Source organism: Gobius niger (assembly GCF_951799975.1).
Source record: "Gobius niger genome assembly, chromosome: 3".
NCBI lineage: Eukaryota > Metazoa > Chordata > Actinopteri > Gobiiformes > Gobiidae > Gobius > Gobius niger.
In genome coordinates, this window is record NC_136854.1 from 27,539,569 (window position 1) to 27,558,341 (window position 18,773).

At 41.0% G+C, this 18,773-nt stretch overlaps 1 protein-coding gene across 1 annotated transcript; it reads left to right on the forward strand.

Moving 5' to 3' along the window:
* Positions 1-110: 110 nt before the first annotated feature.
* Positions 111-13,240, forward strand: b3gntl1 (UDP-GlcNAc:betaGal beta-1,3-N-acetylglucosaminyltransferase-like 1). Its single transcript, XM_079553205.1, has 12 exons — positions 111-403; positions 1,006-1,122; positions 2,086-2,185; positions 2,317-2,381; positions 2,810-2,875; positions 3,972-4,067; positions 6,317-6,412; positions 6,496-6,620; positions 9,201-9,336; positions 9,410-9,478; positions 11,197-11,271; positions 12,832-13,240. The coding sequence occupies exons 1-12, from the start codon at positions 293-295 to the stop codon at positions 12,910-12,912; spliced, it is 1,137 nt and encodes a 378-aa protein (XP_079409331.1). The 5' UTR covers positions 111-292; the 3' UTR covers positions 12,913-13,240.
* Positions 13,241-18,773: the final 5,533 nt, after the last annotated feature.

The following is an 18,773-nucleotide window of genomic DNA, read 5'->3' on the forward strand; positions in this document are numbered from 1 at the left end:
ATGCGATTTATGATATGATTGACGTGAAAGTGGACCAATCAGAGGCCTGTCCGTTTTCAACACGACCCAATCACCGTCTAGGATTTTCTGTTTGCGGAAATGGAGACACAACAAGCCACATGCAAGTTTTAGAGACACGATTTGTCGAAATATCACTCATTTAACTTTACTCACTAAACGTCCATAATTACGTTTTCATTATGTTATTACCCCGTGTGTTTTGGAACCCACAAACATCGTGCCTTTACATAATCTACCATAAAGACCGGGGACTGTTTTAAAGATAATTTCGATGATTTCGTGCATTATGGATTCTCCAAAACCTAAACGATCCCGCGGCTGCGAGAATGAAGCCTCGGGTGAAAAGGATGGAGAGGAGGGGGAGAGGGCGAGAGTGGACGTGGTAGGTGATCTATGCTTTCAGACATAGCAGCATGGTTATCATTGGGATCTACAGGCACGCAGCGATATCGCGTTATCAGTATTTGTTAAAGTGCATATGACACACACATTTTTTGCTAAAACATAGCGCAAAACTTTGCTAAACATTTCACTTAGTTTTCTTTAGTTTGACAGTTTTATTGTGATGCTTATGATTTCACTTCCTTATTGGACACTGACAGGAAGTGGCATAGATAGAGGATGACAATTTTACACTGTTGCCGTGCCAACCATGTTAAGTCAATGGGAAATGAGTGAGCCAAACTGCTATGGAACTTTACCTTCATCTATGTCACTTCCTGTTGCTTAAAAGTTCAAATAAAAATTACTTTGATGCCCAACATTTTTTTAGCTGAAATAAAATTGTAATTATGACTCAAAACAGATGTTATCCATTTAAATAATCATATTTTCAAAAGCATTAAAACCTGTCATATGCACTTTTAGGTATTAAGATCACAGTCACACACATTTAAGGCCAAATGTGTAACAATGTAATTAATTTATATTACTATTATATTGCAGAGCTTGTGTTATGTCTATTGTGTTTTTTCTGCCCTCAAGAGTGTTATCATGCCAGTGCACAATGCTGCTCAATGGCTGGAGGAGTGTCTGCAGTCTATCCTGAACCAGGATTTCACAGGGTCCATGGAGCTGTCCGTGTTTGATGATGCCAGCACTGTACGGGTCTTTGTATCTGTGGCTTCTACTTTTGATGTACTCAATTATACAGCTGTGGATTTAATAATAATAATAATAATGATAATAATAACAATAGTAATAATCATAATCATAAGCATAATCATAATAATCTTAACAATCATAATAATGCATCAAACTTATATATAGCTTTTTTTATGGACACTCAAAGATGCTTGACAATGACAATTATGATTTAATTCAGGGTCTAATTTATTTTTTTATTGATTGATGTATTATAATTCTGTGGCACAGTGGTTGGAGACAGACTTTGGGGGATAAAATAGAAACTATTTTGTGTTACATGGTGCTGGAGTGGAGAGCTTCATGTATGTTCTTGGACCATTTTTAGTTAAGCATGTTTATTTGTTTTAATGTTTAAATAAAATAGTTAATCTCTTAACCGCCTTCACCAGGTGCATTTTCTCCAGTTCAGCTTTACCCAAATCTAAAGTTACAGCCTATAGGTCAGTGTAACGCCTCATTTGAAAGCGAAGACCGACAAAACTATTTTAAGCTGATCTTTTTCCTTGCGTTGTTGTCACTTAAAAAAAAAAAAAAAAATCATCGCTTTTTGCCTTTTTTTTCTTGCTGTGGCTTGTTTTGTTGCTTTTTCATATTCATCTGTAGGGTATCCAAACTGGAGAAAATGAGCTTGGTCCAGGTGGGGGTTAAGAGGTTAAATCCAATTGAAAATCGAGAATGATCAACATGAGACTTTTTTTGATTATTATTCTGTTATGTAAATACAGAAAATCCTGTTTTTTATCAGCCCTTGTTCAGATTTAATTAAGTAAATCAAGAGTAAAAGAATATAATAGATCAACTATATAATTTGCATACAAAAGTAAGTTTCATCTCGAAGAAAAGATGTGCAGCCTTTTGTAAACTTTCAGATTGTGATTAGGTTGTCAACACAACTTCTAGCTTGTACTTCTTTTTAAGGATGGCTCGAGGAAAATGGTGGAGGACTGGAGAGAAAGGCTGGTGATGAAAGGCATCTCTCTTCAGATCTCTGGTCACAGTTCTGCTCAACCTAAAGGAGGTCAGAATAGAAGCATGATAAGTTATAGATAATAATACTAATAATAATAATAATAATCAGAAGAATGAACTGATCATGTTAGTTTTTGTTGACTGTTTTAAAATATTCCTGACTCTCACTGTGCCTTTCAGTGGGATATGCAAAGAATCGTGCAATATCTCAGAGTCGTGGACGATACTTGTGCTTTCAAGACGCTGTGAGTATAGTTGGAGTGTATGCGAGTGTTCACTGTCCAGATGTGGTTCATAACACATACAGTAGTGAGTCCAAACTAATTAGATTGTGTCACTTTGTCCAAATATCCACACAGTCTGTTCGTGCGGAGAACCCTGCAGCAGAGTGTCTGTTTGACGTTTGTGTCAAAGACATGATTAACGACAGCCGCACAGGATATGTGTGTTTAACGTTTCAGAGTGTGTGTAACCCCACACTGCTTATGTGACTTTGTTGTGGCTTTCAGTGGCTAATTGGAGGCCATAGTGTTTGCTTAAATGACACCTCACCTTTGTATTTAGTTCTGCATATTTTATTTATCAAACCAATTCTTACATGTATAAATAAGTAAGTACATTCGTAGTCAAGTTCTTCATGATTTAGAGATAATTCTGTTGAATGTGTTGTTAGGATGACGTTATGAAGCCCCAGAGAGTTCGTGTTCAGTATGAGACTTCACTTCTCCACCCAAACTCTGTAAGCCCATTCACTTATTTCTGTGTTTTTATTATTCCGCTCTGCTTTCATCTATGAGTGACTACCACTGCTAAATTATCATTAAGCTAATCAAATCATGTTTCTGTCAAATCATGTAGGAGCAAGTGCAAACAAATTCAAGATGAAACTGTAGGTCTCAACGTCAGAAAGAGTATTCTGGGCGAGGTTGCATGTAAAAATATTCTCCATGTTTATGTATGCTGGAGGGAGTGTGTGCTTCCATGCAGTTGGCATTCAGAGCAGCCTGAGTATCCGGTGTTGACGGTTTGAGTGGCCCATCGTGTCAGGGGTCAAGGGTTATGTGGGAGAGGGAAGTGAGGGAGACAGCATGGAGACAGCAGGCTTGCCGCCGAGCGCAAACATTTTCCTCTCTGTTTTTGCTGTAATATTTTACACAGCTCAAGTGGAAACGTTAAATAATTGTTATTAGTATTCAAAGATGCTGTATAATATCTAACAATTACTTCAAACATGTCTTTATACAGACCATACCATTAACACATAACTTTATAGAGCATTGTGTAAACTGCACTACCACACTGTGCCACTATGGGCCTGTCTGACTAATGATTTTAGGTGTAAAGGGAAACAAGATGCATCAAGAACATGCTCCACACTGAGAGACCCATCCTGTCCCAGGATAACACCTTTGACCTTTGTTATTTGAGGTAACATTGCTAACCACCTTACCTCATGACACTTAAATCTTAAGGCAATAATGATCATCAGATGTTAGTTTATCTTCAGCTCATATATTTATTATACAGAATTATTTTTCAGAATCATAGACCTTAGGTTAAGATATAATTTATTGCCTGCATTGGGAAATGTCACCCTTGTATTTGACCAGTTCTTCAAAGCCGTCAGGAGCCTGGTGGGGCCCATCTCTAGAGCAGGAGCTAGGTGCATGACTGTGACTTGAGGGGTGTGAGTTTCCCCTTTATAATTTGACTCTAATGTTTGGAAAGTCCGTTTAACATGATCAGAACAGAAAGAAAATGCGTGGGACTTATGAAACGTGTGTAGAAATGGGGAGCTACTTGGAAAGATTTTATTTTATTTTTTATTATTTCAGCTGATCGGCTGCAGGGTTGAGAGGCTTCCTGAGGGATCCACTGAGCGTTACACTCGCTGGATCAACACGCTGTCGCAGGAGCAACTCTCCACACAGGTGAAACTGCCCCATGAGTTTGGTGTTGAGACAAAGGGGTAAATCTTCCCAGTGGCCAAAGGACAGAGAGGCCTGAGGGTCATGTGCCAGGCTCTGACCAGGTTACACACAAACAGGAAGTGCACCTGTACTCACAGTTTCCACGGAAACATGCCTGTGCATCACCATGACCCTTGAACCAGCTGAGGAAGCAGAGCAGTCACACCATGGTCTTTGAAGCTTCAGACACAGTGACAGTCAGTTATTTGATATTAAAGTCCCTGATGATCCTGAGTCCATTGTGAGCCCATTGACTTAATCAAACGGTCACAAATTGTATCAATTACTTGTTAAATGCATTTGATTTTGTGAATGTTTCTCAACAGTAGATGCAAATAATAATAATAATAATTCTAGCTGTATTAACGTTGTCAAAATAATAACATCCATTCATCTAGAAATATTTCATCCATGTTGTGATAATCAATGGCTGCGTGTCTAAATTGACATAGTTATATCTGCTAAAAGACGGAGTTGCTTTGGAAACGGGCAGAGCTGCTACATGCATTCCTGAATATTTATGCGAGATACAATTTCATAGAGGCAGAGAATGAGGTCACACCACAGTCGTACATTAAATCTAAAGGCCCATATCTCATTTCTTTATGTTCTCTCTCCCTTTTTTCTGGAGATCTAAGTCCTGGAACAAAACAAGGGTCTTAACCTGGATTGGGTTGAGCTACATATTCATCTGTAGGGCATTAGTTCTGGTCGCTTGTGACCTCTCCCCCCCTCCCTTTTTTACGGGATATTTCCCCACCTACTCCTTCTAAAACAGAAAGCGGCAAAGTTGACAAAGAAATGACCACTGTTCGACAGCTGTTCAACCGGCTTAATCCAGATGTGCGCAATGTTTTTGTTCATAGGCGTTGATAGGCGTCCACAGCAACAAATAGTAAAGTATGCAGTCATTTTCAGGGAAGAAAGAGATCAACCTGAGATGACCCCCAGTGATTAAAACAGTGCTGTTACAAAACACACAGCAGAGCGAGGAGGAGGCAGAGGCGCAGAACAAATGGATCAAGGGGCCACAGCAAAGAAACCATGAGCGAGCGGTGCAAATGTGGTTGTGGTTGGTAAAGGGAGTGGACAAGAAGCCACGCTCATTAGTCAAAGATTATGAGATCATTATAAACCCACATGGGATTTCAGATTCAGCCTAATGCTTTCTCCCTGGACTGAGTCAAAAAGCATGACACGGTTCTGAAAGGTTTTTTGAGGCTAAGTTGGGGACTTTCTCAAAGGATACCTAGTCTTTTTACAGTTAGTTTAGTTTGTTTTGGCAGCAGTCATACGAGCGGGACATAACGGGTCAAGTGTGTGGTGTAAGGACGACATAAGAGTTAGCCTACCCGAAGATATACTGTATTTTTTTAGCTATTTTTTTCATAGTTTGACTTATACGCAGGTGCGACTTCTATATCCAAATATATAATTTCACATGTTATTTTCATACTGACAGCTGTGAGAGGGCGCTCTAGGCTTGTGTACCAGTACCTGCTACTCCTGTGCCCCTGAAAATTAAAAGAACGGTAGATCGAGCAGGAGAAAAAGAGTGTGGAGTGAGCAAGAAACTTGTGAGGGACTGGCAAAAAGCGGAGTTTACTCTTGCTGTAATGAAGAAAACCAAAAAAAGCTAAACGTGAGCTAAAAGCTAGATGGCCACAGCTAGAGGAACGAGTTGGGTGCAAATGGGTGCTTGATCAACGTGATGCCAGGAGAGGCTTGTCAACAGAGCAGTTAGCCTCCATGCCCAGGTAGTTGCCAAGACCGGTGCGACTTATATATGTTTTTTTCTTCTTCGTTATGCATTTTTTGGCTGGTGCGACTTATGCCCCGGAGCAACGTATTGTACGGAAAATACAGTGCTACTGTATATGTGAAGAAAACCAAGGCCAAAACCTCTCGCTTCAAAGAGTGGGTGTTTGAATAATATCATTGTGCAGAGTCTGAATTAGAAGAACTGCTCAAAAATCAACTCAAAGGCTTATCGTAAATCCTGTGCTGTGTTATCTCAAGCACCATTTCCTGTCATGTGTTCAAACAGCATGCATGTTTTTAGAGAGAGAAAGTGACCACTACTTGTCGCAGCAAAGAAGAGAATGACATTGCTGTTTTGCTATATAATACCCCAATGGTATTAGGGACAATAAAAAAACATATATTTTTTGTAGCTTGTGATATTTATTTGCATTCTCCATATGTGTTAGGTGTTTACGTCTCATGGACCCACGGTCGTCATGCCAACGTGGTTTTGCTCAAGAATGTGTTTTGACAAAGTTGGTCAGTTCGACGAAGGAGGAAAGGTGCAGTGCTCGTCGTTGTTTCCTTTGATGTGACGTAAGATGCTTTATCACACTCATGTTAAAGCTCCACCCTCGTTCTTTAGGGCGTCCCGGAGGATCTGCTGTTCTTCTACCACAGTCTCCGTCAGGGGCTGGGCGTGAGGCGGGTCGACCAGTGTCTGTTGGTTTACCGCTACCACGAAAAGGCTGCGACTCACTCTGTGTCCGAGTCAGTATCTCTACAACACAACACCGGTCTTTTACATGATCAGAATCAGTTCACGGACCGCGAATGTTGTCTTTTTACCTCAATAAGAAGTGAACACAATATTACAAGCTAATTACTTTACCTCTTAACCTCCCCAAATTTACAATGTTTTGAAGTTTTGAAGATCATGGCTTTCAAATGAGGCGTTACACTGTCCTAGGGATTTTAGATTTGGGTAAAGCTGAACAGAATTTATTTATTTATTTAGCCTTTTTGATGTGTTTTTGTTACTTTTTCATCGCTGCTTTGTCACCTTTTTGACGCTCTTTCGTGGCTTTCTTGTTGATTTTTCATCGCTTTTTAGTTGTGTTTTTGTCGCTCTTTTGCAACAAAAAGATTGTTCTGTCACAATTTGTGTTCTCGTCTTTTTTAATTGCTTTTTTGTGTGTGTGTTTTTGACGTTTTTGTTGCTTTTTCATCTAATTTTTGTCACCTTTTTTGGGAGTTTTGTTGCTTTTTCATCACTCTTTAGTCATGGTTGTTGTCACTTTTTTATTGTGTTATTGTTGCTTTTTCTTGCTCTTTTGCCACTTTTCTGCTATTAGACTTGGGTAATGCCAAACTGGAGAAAATGTGCTTGGGTTCAGGTGGGAGTTAAAGCAGTACTCAGTAACTTGTTTACCTTAATAAATCCTTTCCATAGTCCCTCTGGGGGATTAAGTGTTAATGGGATGACTGGGGGGTCTTTCATCTTTCATCAACTTTCCCTGCTTCGGGTCGGAGACGCAATACACATTAATTGAATCATGAAGAAGAAGCTAACAGCCAACGGGCAAAGCTAACTGCGGGCTAGCACCACTTAAACAGTATTTACAGCCAAGTTTGAGTGAAAAAAATGATCTCCATTGTGTAATTGGATGTACAATATCCCTCTCTCCCTTTGTCTTTTCTGTCAGCGTAGTATTTACTCTCACAGACAATTAATGAATAAAAAACCGTAACATGCTACGACACCTGCAGTGGCGCTTATGGCCTATAGTTACATGAGTTACTTACCTGGAAAGAGAAGCGCACTATATTCACTTTATTGACCTGCACTACTATATTTAATGTGCTTGTCCTTTTTCCACAATGCTTTACGAAAGCAAAAACCTACATTGTTCTAATAACCTTTTAAAGATTTAAAACAGGCTTCATAGGTTATTCTAGATCTTCCTCCACCTACACTTCTTCCTTCCTCTGGCAGCGTTGACGCACTCTTTCACCACTCACCCTCTTTTCTGCCTCCATCCGTCATTATGCCTATTTTAGTACCTATGGACTACTTTCTGCCGTGCCAGTGGTGATTTTATGTTCTTCGCTACTACTTCCTAAAGCACAGTCTTCATACAGGGGAGGTCTTTTCGATTTGTGCAAGAGTGAAATTGAGAGACTGCACATGAGGATTTCCACACCAGTTGTATATGTTGTCAAGAGCCTATGCTAAGATCTGAATACTATTAGTGAACTGAAGGCATTAGCGTGTGTATATAGATCTAGTGGATAGTGCATCCCTGTCACGTCCTGCAATCAAAGCCTGTATTGAAACCCCTAAAACTGCGCAATACGGGACCACCCGCACTCTTCAATGCGGCAGGGGTTACGTTTGTTTTTCATTTGAGGCCCTCGGTTTGATTTGGGCAGACCCAGGATCAGAAAGTGGAATTCTTCATGCGCCTAAAGTGGCCTCGGTGTGATTGTGAACAGCTTTAGGTGTGTTAGGGGGAGGGTCTCCGCAGCTGTGCACATACAGGCCAAAGTCAGGTAATAACAAGCCAGTTTGAGCCATGTCCAAAAGTGGAGATTTGATTGAGGGTTATATGACAGCTTTGTGTAATGTTAACCTCTTAACCACCGCCTAAAGCCAGCAGATTTTCTCCAGTTTGGCTTTACCCAAATAAAAACTTGAAATGTTGACGAAAACAAGATGAAAAGGCAACAAAAAGCGACAAAGGAGCAACAAAAAATGGACACAAACATGACATGACAACAAAAGTGATGAAAACGTGACAAACATGTGACAAAAACTAGGTGAAAATGAGAAGGAAAACATAACTAAAAAGCAACAAAAACAATAAAAAAATGCATTCAACGCAAATTCAAGAAAAAACTGACAAAACTAGGATGAAAACGCACCAAAACAGCAAGAAAACAGGGACAAAAATGCAGCAAAATGTCTTAAAAGAGCAACAAAAAAGGGCCGAAAGTGAGAATGAAAACACAACATAAAAGCCATAAAGCTTAACCAGAGAAAATGTGCTTGCTTAAGGCGAGCGGTAAGAGATTAAACAATGCGAATAACTAACATTTTAATTCTGTTTTCAAAGACTGAATAGAGTTTGGGATAGAGTGTAATGAATTTTCATGTTATGTCAAGAATAACATTGGCTAAAAGTAAATATTGAATGTTTGTCAGTGTCTTGTAGCGGTGTGATGACAATGACGAGAAAGTATTTCAAATTTCAGAAGTGAACCTAGCACTCAATTTTCTAGTTGATATTGTCTATTGTGCTTGGTTTGCATGAGTTTCGTTGTATTTCTGATTGTAATTCCATGTTAAAGGGACACCATTTGGAAGCTGCGAGTGGACTTCCTGCAGGAGAGAGTGCTCAGCCAATGGGAGGGCTTCACCATCTGGAACGCCGGCAAACAGGGCAGGAAGCTGTACCGCAGCCTCCGCCCGGCCAATCAGAAGAAGGCACGTCACACCCAATAGTGTTCTTTGCTTTAATGTTGGATCGGGCGCTATAAATCGTTTCTTTTCTTTTTAGGTGAAAGCTTTTTGTGATGTGGACGAGAACAAGATTAAGAGAGGCTTCTACACGTATGAGGAATCCAAGGTGAAGTAGCAATTAGAGAGAACGGTAACTTTTATACAATGTTACCTGGTGTCAAACAGTGCTACATAAGATTTTAATCTGTAAATGGCATATTTCAGACTCTTAAGAGGTATTTTTATATAGTAGCTAATGAATTAATTTAGGGAAACATTCATTCTGCAATTAATTTCCCGTTACTATGTATAATGACTCCTTTTGGTTTATATCAGGGGTAAATTATATGATTTTGAGAAATGTAGCTGTCCACAACACCTGACACCAACACCTTTTTTAACGATATGTTACACACTCGGCTACGGAACAAAGTTTGCCAGCCCATATGCAAAACTGTTCTGCGATATAATAGTGACGATTGTATAGTGAGCTTATGGGATGAGTTGGACTGAGACTTGTATACAATCATTTTAAAGGGTATCATTTTAATGTTGGCCACTGACATCACACACTAATTGTCATGAACTGGACACATTTTCAAAACAGCTGTTTAAGTTCAGCAAAAAATACTGAAATATTATCAGTTCCTTTCTATATGATGTCCAATACTGAAAATTGTTGAAAGTGGTCCTTGTGTTTTGGTCTTTCAAAGGGGAAAGAACTGTCCATCCAATATGAAACTAATGGTTAGAGGACATCTGCTATGCTTTTGGCACCAATTAACACATTAATAGAATGGAATGGAATGGAATGGAATGGAATGGAATGGAATGGAATGGAATACAATACAATACAATACAATACAATACAATACAATACAATACAATACAATACAATACAATACAATACAATACAATACAATACAATACAATACAATACAATACAATACAATACAATACAATACAATACAATAGAATATTCTTTATGCATGTCAGCCGAATGGCTCTTTCACCCGTTTGTTGAGCTTTTCCATAACAAAGGCCTGTGCCAAATCGGTCTGACCAGGTACAGGTTTTGGTAGGGCTGTGCAATTAATCGAAATTCGATTACAATTTCGATTATTCCACTAAACGATTTTTTTTTTCTCACTTTAAAAAAAAATATATATATATATTTTTTGCAAAGCAGACTTGCATATTTCATGGCGCTGGGATTATTTCCCCTTCGCATTTCACGTGCCATGGCTCATGCTTTTGCCTGACTTAAAAACAAACAGTGCTGCTCAGTTTGCTTGTGCAGGTGTGACTCCTTGCCAGCAGGGGGCAGGTGTGAAACAGAGACCTCTCCTTAATCAAGGAGATTTAGCCGCTGTTAGTGCAACTTTAGCTTGTGTTAGCATAACATTTGCATGTAGCTTACCTTGATAGTTGTATTACTATTACTATTTACTGTTAGAGTACAGCTTGGCACCTCTGAATGATTCCATAACTCCCACCAGAAGCCAGTATTTGTCCACATTTGTTCTCATCGCGTCTTACGAAACTTTTAGGGGCGCTGCCCACAACAAATGCGGGTGTGTGTGTGTCGATACCTGCACGTAGATCGTGGCGGGGGCGGTCGGGTCGCGCTATTTGGAACATTTCTTACAGCTCTCGTCTTATGAAGTGTGAGTGAGCCTTTAGCCACAACTATCCCCTCAAAAAGGTAATGAACTGTGGAACTGCTGGCTGACGACTGATGTCTTATAAAACATTGTAGCATCGGAAGACTATGACAACACGTATTACTTGTATTTGTCCGTGCAACTGCATTAAAACAAAAGTGTATTCTCAATGTGCTTCCAGGAAAGACCTAAACCCAAAATCCCTGTTCTTCACTACAAAGACGCCTCAGCCCCTTTTATCATCTGCGTCAAACTGGTGGGTATTTTATAACATGTTTGTTTGCTGTTTCTGACCCTCTGTCCCACCGGCCTGTAATCACACCGAACAACTTAATGATCCTGGGCGTGTGCCGTGTGCGAGGCGCTCACTCACATGGGACGGGTGCAGGAAATGGGAAGTGAAAGGAGCCTGAACTTTGATCGTATGAAGCCTGAGTAAATATTAGATATGCCATGATTCAGATCACGGATGAAATGCTTGATAAAACGTGACCTTCTGCATTGTAAGCAAAACAAGCTTGTTAAACTCACCATCTACAGCAACAAAGTGAGTTACAATGTGCTCATTCAGTGATCCAGCCAAGTGTAGACGTCAATTATAGTGTGGCCCCACCTTCACGGGGCACTAATTGCTCTATTATGGGAATTGGGAGGAGTAATTACAATCAGAAAACAAGAGGGTCTGGACTCCATCATTCACTTTGACTTTCAGCTGAAAAAGACATTCAAACACCTGCAGCCAATCGAGGCGTCGCCTGAAAACAATGTGTCAATAATCAGTGGCGTGCACAGACATTTTGAGGGGCAGGTGCTCAACCAAGACAAAAGGGCTGCCCTTTATTGATCAGGAGCGTCAGCGCTGCCGCGGCTCTAGAGGCAGAGGAGGAATGAAGCGCGATTTGACGTTGTTGAACATTAAAACTGTATTTTCAGCATATGTTGGCTTAATAGGGCCAATAGCTAAGAACAATAAAAGAAACAATACTTAATGTTGGGTAGGAAAAAAAACTGGCCTTGAGAAAGGCACTTAAAGGGCACAGGGCAAAGGGGCAGGTGCTAGAGCACCACCTGGGCTCTATCTGTGCACGTCCCTGTCAATAATGATAGTGAAGGTTGGACCGACTGAACTAATAAAAGGCATTTGAACCCCTTAACACCCGCCCTAACCGAGCGAATTAACTCCCGTTCGGCTTTAAACAAATCTAAAAGCTCCTTGACGTCAAAAATGCTATAAAAAGGCATCAAAAAGAAGTTAAAAAAAAGACAAAAAATGACAAAAAAGCAACAAAAGGGATCAAAAAAGTGACAAAAAGGAGTCAAAATCATGACAAAAAAGCGAGCATTGAAAAGCAACAAAAAGGAGTCAAATAGGGACAAAAAGGCTTAAAAAGTGACAAAAAGCAACAACAACACGGCGACAACATGAGGAAAAATCTTAGATCAGTTTTGTAGGGCTTAGCTTTTAAAGGAGGCGTTACACTGGCCTAGAGGCTGTGAGCTCCAGTCAAGAAGCTTCTAGATTTGGGTAAAGCCAAACTAGAGAAAATGCGCTCGGTTAAGGTGGGGGTTAAGTGGTTAAAATCGATTACATACTTTAGGCAACTTCAACTTTTTTAGCTTGGTTTATGCTTTAGTGCTGCTTCAAAGTTCGGCCCTTTCTTTGCTAATACCCATTTGCACTCACTTTAGCTGGAGACACAGTATCATAGGCGTATTGCGTATTTGCAGATTTGCTAAATGCAACCATTCAAACTGTAAATTAGATTAGTTTATGTTTTCTCCTAACACACACCTATGTTTTGCGTGTCACTTTAAGGACATGACGGGAGGTATTTTTGAGGAAAATCTCACCTCTCTGCAGCTGCAAGAAGGAAAAGATTATTATCATTTCAACTGAGTGAGGAGCAACACTGACGACACTGAAGAAGACAGGTGGTCAAGCAGAATGGATTGAGCACAGTAATGCCCAGGTTGTGATCCACTCAACACACAAACTCTGATGAAGTCTGCATGTCCTTCCTACATGTTTCCTCTCTCTCATCTTCCTCTTTCTGCATTTCGGTGACAAGCGACTGCTGCTAGTGAGTGAAGAGAAGGGTCTAGGGCCATTGTTCAAGGCCCAAAGTCATTGCACTAGAGACAATCCATTGTTCTCTATTGTTTAAAAATTCGGACCGTTGCTATATTTCATAACAATTATACTCAATTATACGCAATTATATTTGTTTTGTTAGAAAGTCTTAAAAACTGTGCCAACGACAGGAAAAAAGTTATGTGACTGAGACGCATGGGCACAAGCTATTGTTCAGTATGTTGTAGGATGTGGCCACAGTGATTCTTGTCCTTAAAGGAACAGGCCACCGTTTTTCCATACTGAGATATGTTCTTACCTGAGCTTAGACGAGTTGATTTTACATTTATGTTGTCAGAATAAATTTTGTACTTTTATTTACAGAGCCATGCGTGTTATTGTTTCTTTTTGTTGGAAATCCCAATGCAATGGGATTTCCAACAACAGCTGACTCAGTTAGATGATCTAACTTGTAAGTGGGTGGTTTTATATAAACTTTGTCCATGACTGGTTTTTGATTGTTCTCTGATGCAACAGAGCACACATTTGCTGTAAATGCATAAACAGTAGCATTATGGTTATTTGTTTGTCTTGTTTGGGCGCATAATAAAATCTACAATAACAATAACCTCTTCACCAAAGCATAAATATGCAAAGCGTTTATCTGACCTCACAGAGAGTGGGCTTTTGTGCCCAAAGGTAAACAGGCGATCTCCCCCTCTCTTCCCCTGAGCCTGTTTTACGGTAACTTTGACCACAGCGCATTGTGGACAGAGCCTGTAGGTCTGATTTTATACTTTAATTATCACACTCAAACATTGACTTGCACAGTAGTGTCATTATCCAGTGGCACAGTAGATGGGCTAAAGCTCTCCATGCAAGAAAACAAATGGCAGGATTTTTGAGGTGAATCCTTGGACGATTGACTCCCACACTCCAGCGCTGTGCAAAGGCTGAGAAAAATGTCACTTCCACTTAACACCCAGTCTCTACCTGGGCCTTCCCTGTGTTACTACACCAAACGCACAAACAAGAACATGTCTACCTCGGACAGGAATGCAGCCCTGTCTACTCTCTTTAGAGAGAGAGAGGCCTTAGCAGTGATGGACCCGACTTGATTTGTGTATCTTTCCTTTCAGCTATTGTCTTCTAGTGTCTGTCTTCTTTAAGTTATTTTTATTTGGATTCAACATAGATACACGAAACTTCAGTGGGTTCAACCAGAGACAAAGAAAGAGTGATTTGGGCAGCTGTTCACATTGCACCAGCCCCTGTGGCTCTTCATGCAGGTGGTGGGTCCAGGAAGGACGGCCTCACGATTAACCAGGCCTGTTGGTCTCTCATGAGGGGCTTCTGAACCACTCTTTGTCTGACCCGTCACCTAGGAACTGTTTGCCATGGGAGACCCTATGGAGCTCCCAGGATCATTCGGGTGCTCAAACCCCTCCACCATGTTAAGGTGGCAGTTCCAGGAGGGGTAAATAATAATATAAAACACATATAATCTAATCCAATGCAATTCCATATAATAAAACCTCATGGGATCACCAGCCAGTATGTTTTCTGTTCTACACTCAAGTCAACAGTTGCTGTGTCAGGGAACGCATAATAATTATGGCAATCTCAGAAGGTAAAAGTCCCTGCAGTATCCTCCTGCCCTGTATGTGTCCTATAGGCACGAGTCTCGCATAGCTCTGGTTTCCACTATCATTAAAACATGTTCAATTGGGTCTCCTCTTGGGCCAGAACTCTCAAAAAAAGAGATCCTGAATCTCAGTGGGACTTTCCTGTTTGAGATAAGGTAAAATATATTCATAATATATGGCCATGACAACATCTCCCCTAATAGAGCTACCAAGACAAGGGACTAAGCTTCCACCACAACACACGCTATATATTTCCAAATGTTATGAAATGAAGTGAGTTGTTTAAGTTAGAGGCTGCCGTGTCTACATACATCCTGTCTCTTTCTGTGTGCTCGGCCGCGGTGATGGAGCACTTGTAGGATGATCAGAGCGAGCACTAATGGAGAATCTATGGAGCAGAGTAAACAGAGCTTTGCGTGGTGTTTACTCTGTCCCTCTTTGTCGGCGCCCGGCTGATAGCTCACGCGTACGACCCTGACCCTGCAGCCCGCTTGCCCTCAGCGGTCAAACAAACCTGAATTTGTAAAGTTGAAGAATGCGCGCCCACTTTCTGTGCTGCTGAAACAAGGATAGGAGGAGGGTGTGGGTTTCAGTGAGTAAAGATCATAAAGGCCATGCTGATGATGATGTTTTATTCACCAATGCATTTATGTTCCTACATTTAACTGAAATAGGTTCTGAAATAGGTTCATGTAGTTGCATACAAGACATATATCCTGACTTTTGCAGGATTTGCAGTAACGCTTCGGCTTTGAGTGCTTCATGTAGGTGGAAAAGTGCGATATAAGTTGAGTCTATTTACCATTTACACATATAAACATAAACCTATTATGTCTATGTATCTCTGTCCATAAGGATATAGGTATAGACAGTGCCTGAACGATAAAAAGTTTGTATAGCCCAATATCACAGCAGGAGTTGCCTCTCTGAGCTGCAGCAAACATTAACACAATGAAACAAAGCAATGTAATGTCCAGGGAAACATGATGTCCAAATATGCGTTTGCAGCAGATGGTGACGAGCCTCAATGGCGTCCTCTGTCCTCCTCAGACTCTGTTACCTGGCAAGAAAAACTCGGAATCCCAGTGGGAGAAAAGAGAATCCTCGAGGAGGGAGATCCACTCCCGTGGACGGACAGATAGACCCACGGCCCTAATATTTCGTTGGACTGTCCTTTAGCGTTGATTACAACACGTTTCAATAATCTTATGCGATGTCAAAAGATCAAGTGGTTTATTGATTTATCGCCTAGATCTTGTTTAGGTTGCTTTCACGTGACATCACAACACTCTAAACAGCCTATAGTTTAAAATTGAAGTGGTGGACAGATTTGAATTCTATGGTGGTAACAGAGAAAATGCTTGTTTTATCGTTAATATCTCTGTAAATCCTGGCCCTATCGACATGAACCAAAAACTAGAACTTTAACTAGAAGTTTAACGTCTGCTCTGTTTGAGATGACTATGGTAAAATAATTGGCTTTTAAAAGTGTCCAAAAATGGTAACAAAACATTGACGTGATATTAGTCTCTTGAAAGGACTTTCAGCCAAAAGATGAATATGGCAGGATTGCGGACCTAACCCCTCACCAATAATCATCAGGTTGACCATTTGTACATTTTCTGTTTGGAGATTTCTTTTCAAAGCTGTCTTTCTCCCATAGAGTTGCATTGGCAGCTGCTCCCCCTCAAATTATGACATCATCACATAGAGTGTGAACGCAACCTGTTGATGATGGGAGAGTGTGAGCACTGAGCAAAGCCTTCTCCAGCACATGAACAAGCTGGTCAGGAGGGCCAGCTCCGTCCTGGGCTGCCCCCTGGACTCTGTGGAGGAGGTGAGGGACAGGAGGGTGTTAGCCAAGCTCACCTCCATCATGGACAACACCTCCCACCCACTGCACGGGACTGTAGAAGAGCTGTGCAGCTCTCTCAGTGGCAGACTGAGACACCCTCAGTGCAGGACGGAGCGCTACCGCAAAGCCTTCATCCCCACTGCTGTCAGACTGTATAATAAGACTGTGAAGTAACGCCGACTGTAACAAGTGAATTTCTCCTTTGTGAGATTAATAAAGGTTTATCTTATCTTATCTTATCTTATACCAAAGATTCTCACTGGGGTTAAGGTCTGGACTCTGGTGGTCAAATCATGTGTGAAAATGATGTCTCATCCAGGTGGCCAATTTATTTTGGTCAGGCAGTGTATATTCATATACTGTAGGTCTACCTTCCTGCCCCATATTAAAGTGATGAATCAATTATTAAATCAGTAGTTTCAGATTACTTGCACCTAAAACTAACTTTTTTTTATTTGTCTAATTTGTTCAAATGAGTCACTGTTATAATAATGAACTACACATATTTTTGTTGTTCTGTGTTTATTGTGCAAATACCTGTTCAATGGGGAGAGCTGGCTGGAGGAGCAAAGCATGGAGGAGGCTGAGGCATGTTGAAATGAGAGATAGACCTGTGTGTGTACAGCAGTGAGTTTGAGTGAATACTTCAGATAGTGAGGGGAGCACCTTCTGAATACTTCAGATTGTGAGTGGCAAGACTTAATCTGTGTTTTCTGAAACAAAAGGCAAGAAATTATGTCACAATAAACTGCCAAAGCAACCAAGAGTAAACATACATTTTTAAAGGTCATTGGAGAGACCCTCCGCGGGCAGCCTCTTTTTCCTCCAAGGCCGGGTCCTCTACCATACGCCTGGGAGCTTCAGGGTTCTGTGCAGTATCTTGCTGTTCCTAGAACTGCACTTTTCTGGACTGAAATGTCTAATGTATTTCCTGGAATCTGTTGTAGACACTCCTCCAGTTTGGGGGGCTCACTGCCCCGAGTGCTCCGGTGATCACCTTCACCCTCCAGGCTTTCTCAAGCTCTTCTCTGAGCCCCTGGTATTTGTCTGAGCAGAGATGCCCAGATTTCCCAGTCCCTGCACACTTTCTGTTCTGGGAGGTCCCTCTAGTGTGTGCTGGGTCTTCCCGGGGGCTCCTGCCACTGCAACATGACCTTCCCTTAGGAGGCATCCGAAACAGAGGCCCAAGCCACCTCAGCTGGCTCCTCTCGAGGTGAAGGAGCAGAGGCCCTACTCCGAGCTCTTCCCGGGGAACTGATCTTGTCCTTTTGGTCATTACCCAGATCTCCTGACTATAGGTGAGGGTGGGAACATAGATCGACTGGTAAATGTGTAGCTTTGCCCCCCGACTCAGCTCCCTTTTCACCACAACAGTCCAATACAGCAACCGCATCACTGCCGATGCCGCACTGATCTGTCGATCTCACGCTCCATCCGTCCCTCACTCGTGAACAAGACCTCGAGATACTTGAACTTCCCCGCTTGAGGCAAGGACTCCCCACCAACCTGGAGCGAGCAAGTTACCTTTATCCGCTTCACACTCTGCTACAAACCGCCCCATAGGTGTGCAACCATCGCTCCACTGTTCTTATGGTACAGTGTGAACTATTAGAAATGTAGGATCTTAATTTTATCCCCCATTTGGGGAAGCGCATTCCCCCATCTTTCACTTTTTCCGGGTAAAGGATCAGGGAACTATTTTGGCAGATCCAGCAAAGTTTTGAGATGATATTGGCCGTCCCCGAATCCATCACATCAATCCAAAAGTCTTCGTGAAAATACTTATTTACAAATGAAGCACTGATGTTAGCTAATTGTGTTAGAGAGTAACTGATGATTAGAACACCCTCATGCAATTATGCTAGCACTGCAGAAAACAAAATACAAAATATCGGATTGCAATACCAAGTACTTTATCAAGTATATACTTTCAATATCAGTGTCTGGAGGCATTTTTATCATGCACTCCTTTGTTTTCCAGTAACAGTTACATCACTGCACTTTTCAATAATAACACTTCAATAAATGTCAAATGGCATTTGGTTTATTAACTTCGGATACATGTTAAGGTAAATATATTACTTATCATAATTACTCATAATAATAACTCATTATAATAATAACTATAACTAATAATAATAACTGTATAATTAGAATAATATTATTTTGTGAGGGTGAGCACTGAA

What these genes read in the sequence shown, in the direction of transcription:
- b3gntl1 (XM_079553205.1), top strand. Translation starts at nt 293, where the DNA reads ATGATTTCGTGCATTATGGATTCTCCAAAACCTAAACGATCCCGCGGC. An exon ending in TTCTGCTCAACCTAAAGGAG is followed by an intron (nt 2,186 to 2,316) that starts GTCAGAATAGAA and finishes TGTGCCTTTCAG; the next exon opens with TGGGATATGCAAAGAATCGT. An exon ending in AGTTCGACGAAGGAGGAAAG is followed by an intron (nt 6,413 to 6,495) that starts GTGCAGTGCTCG and finishes CTCGTTCTTTAG; the next exon opens with GGCGTCCCGGAGGATCTGCT.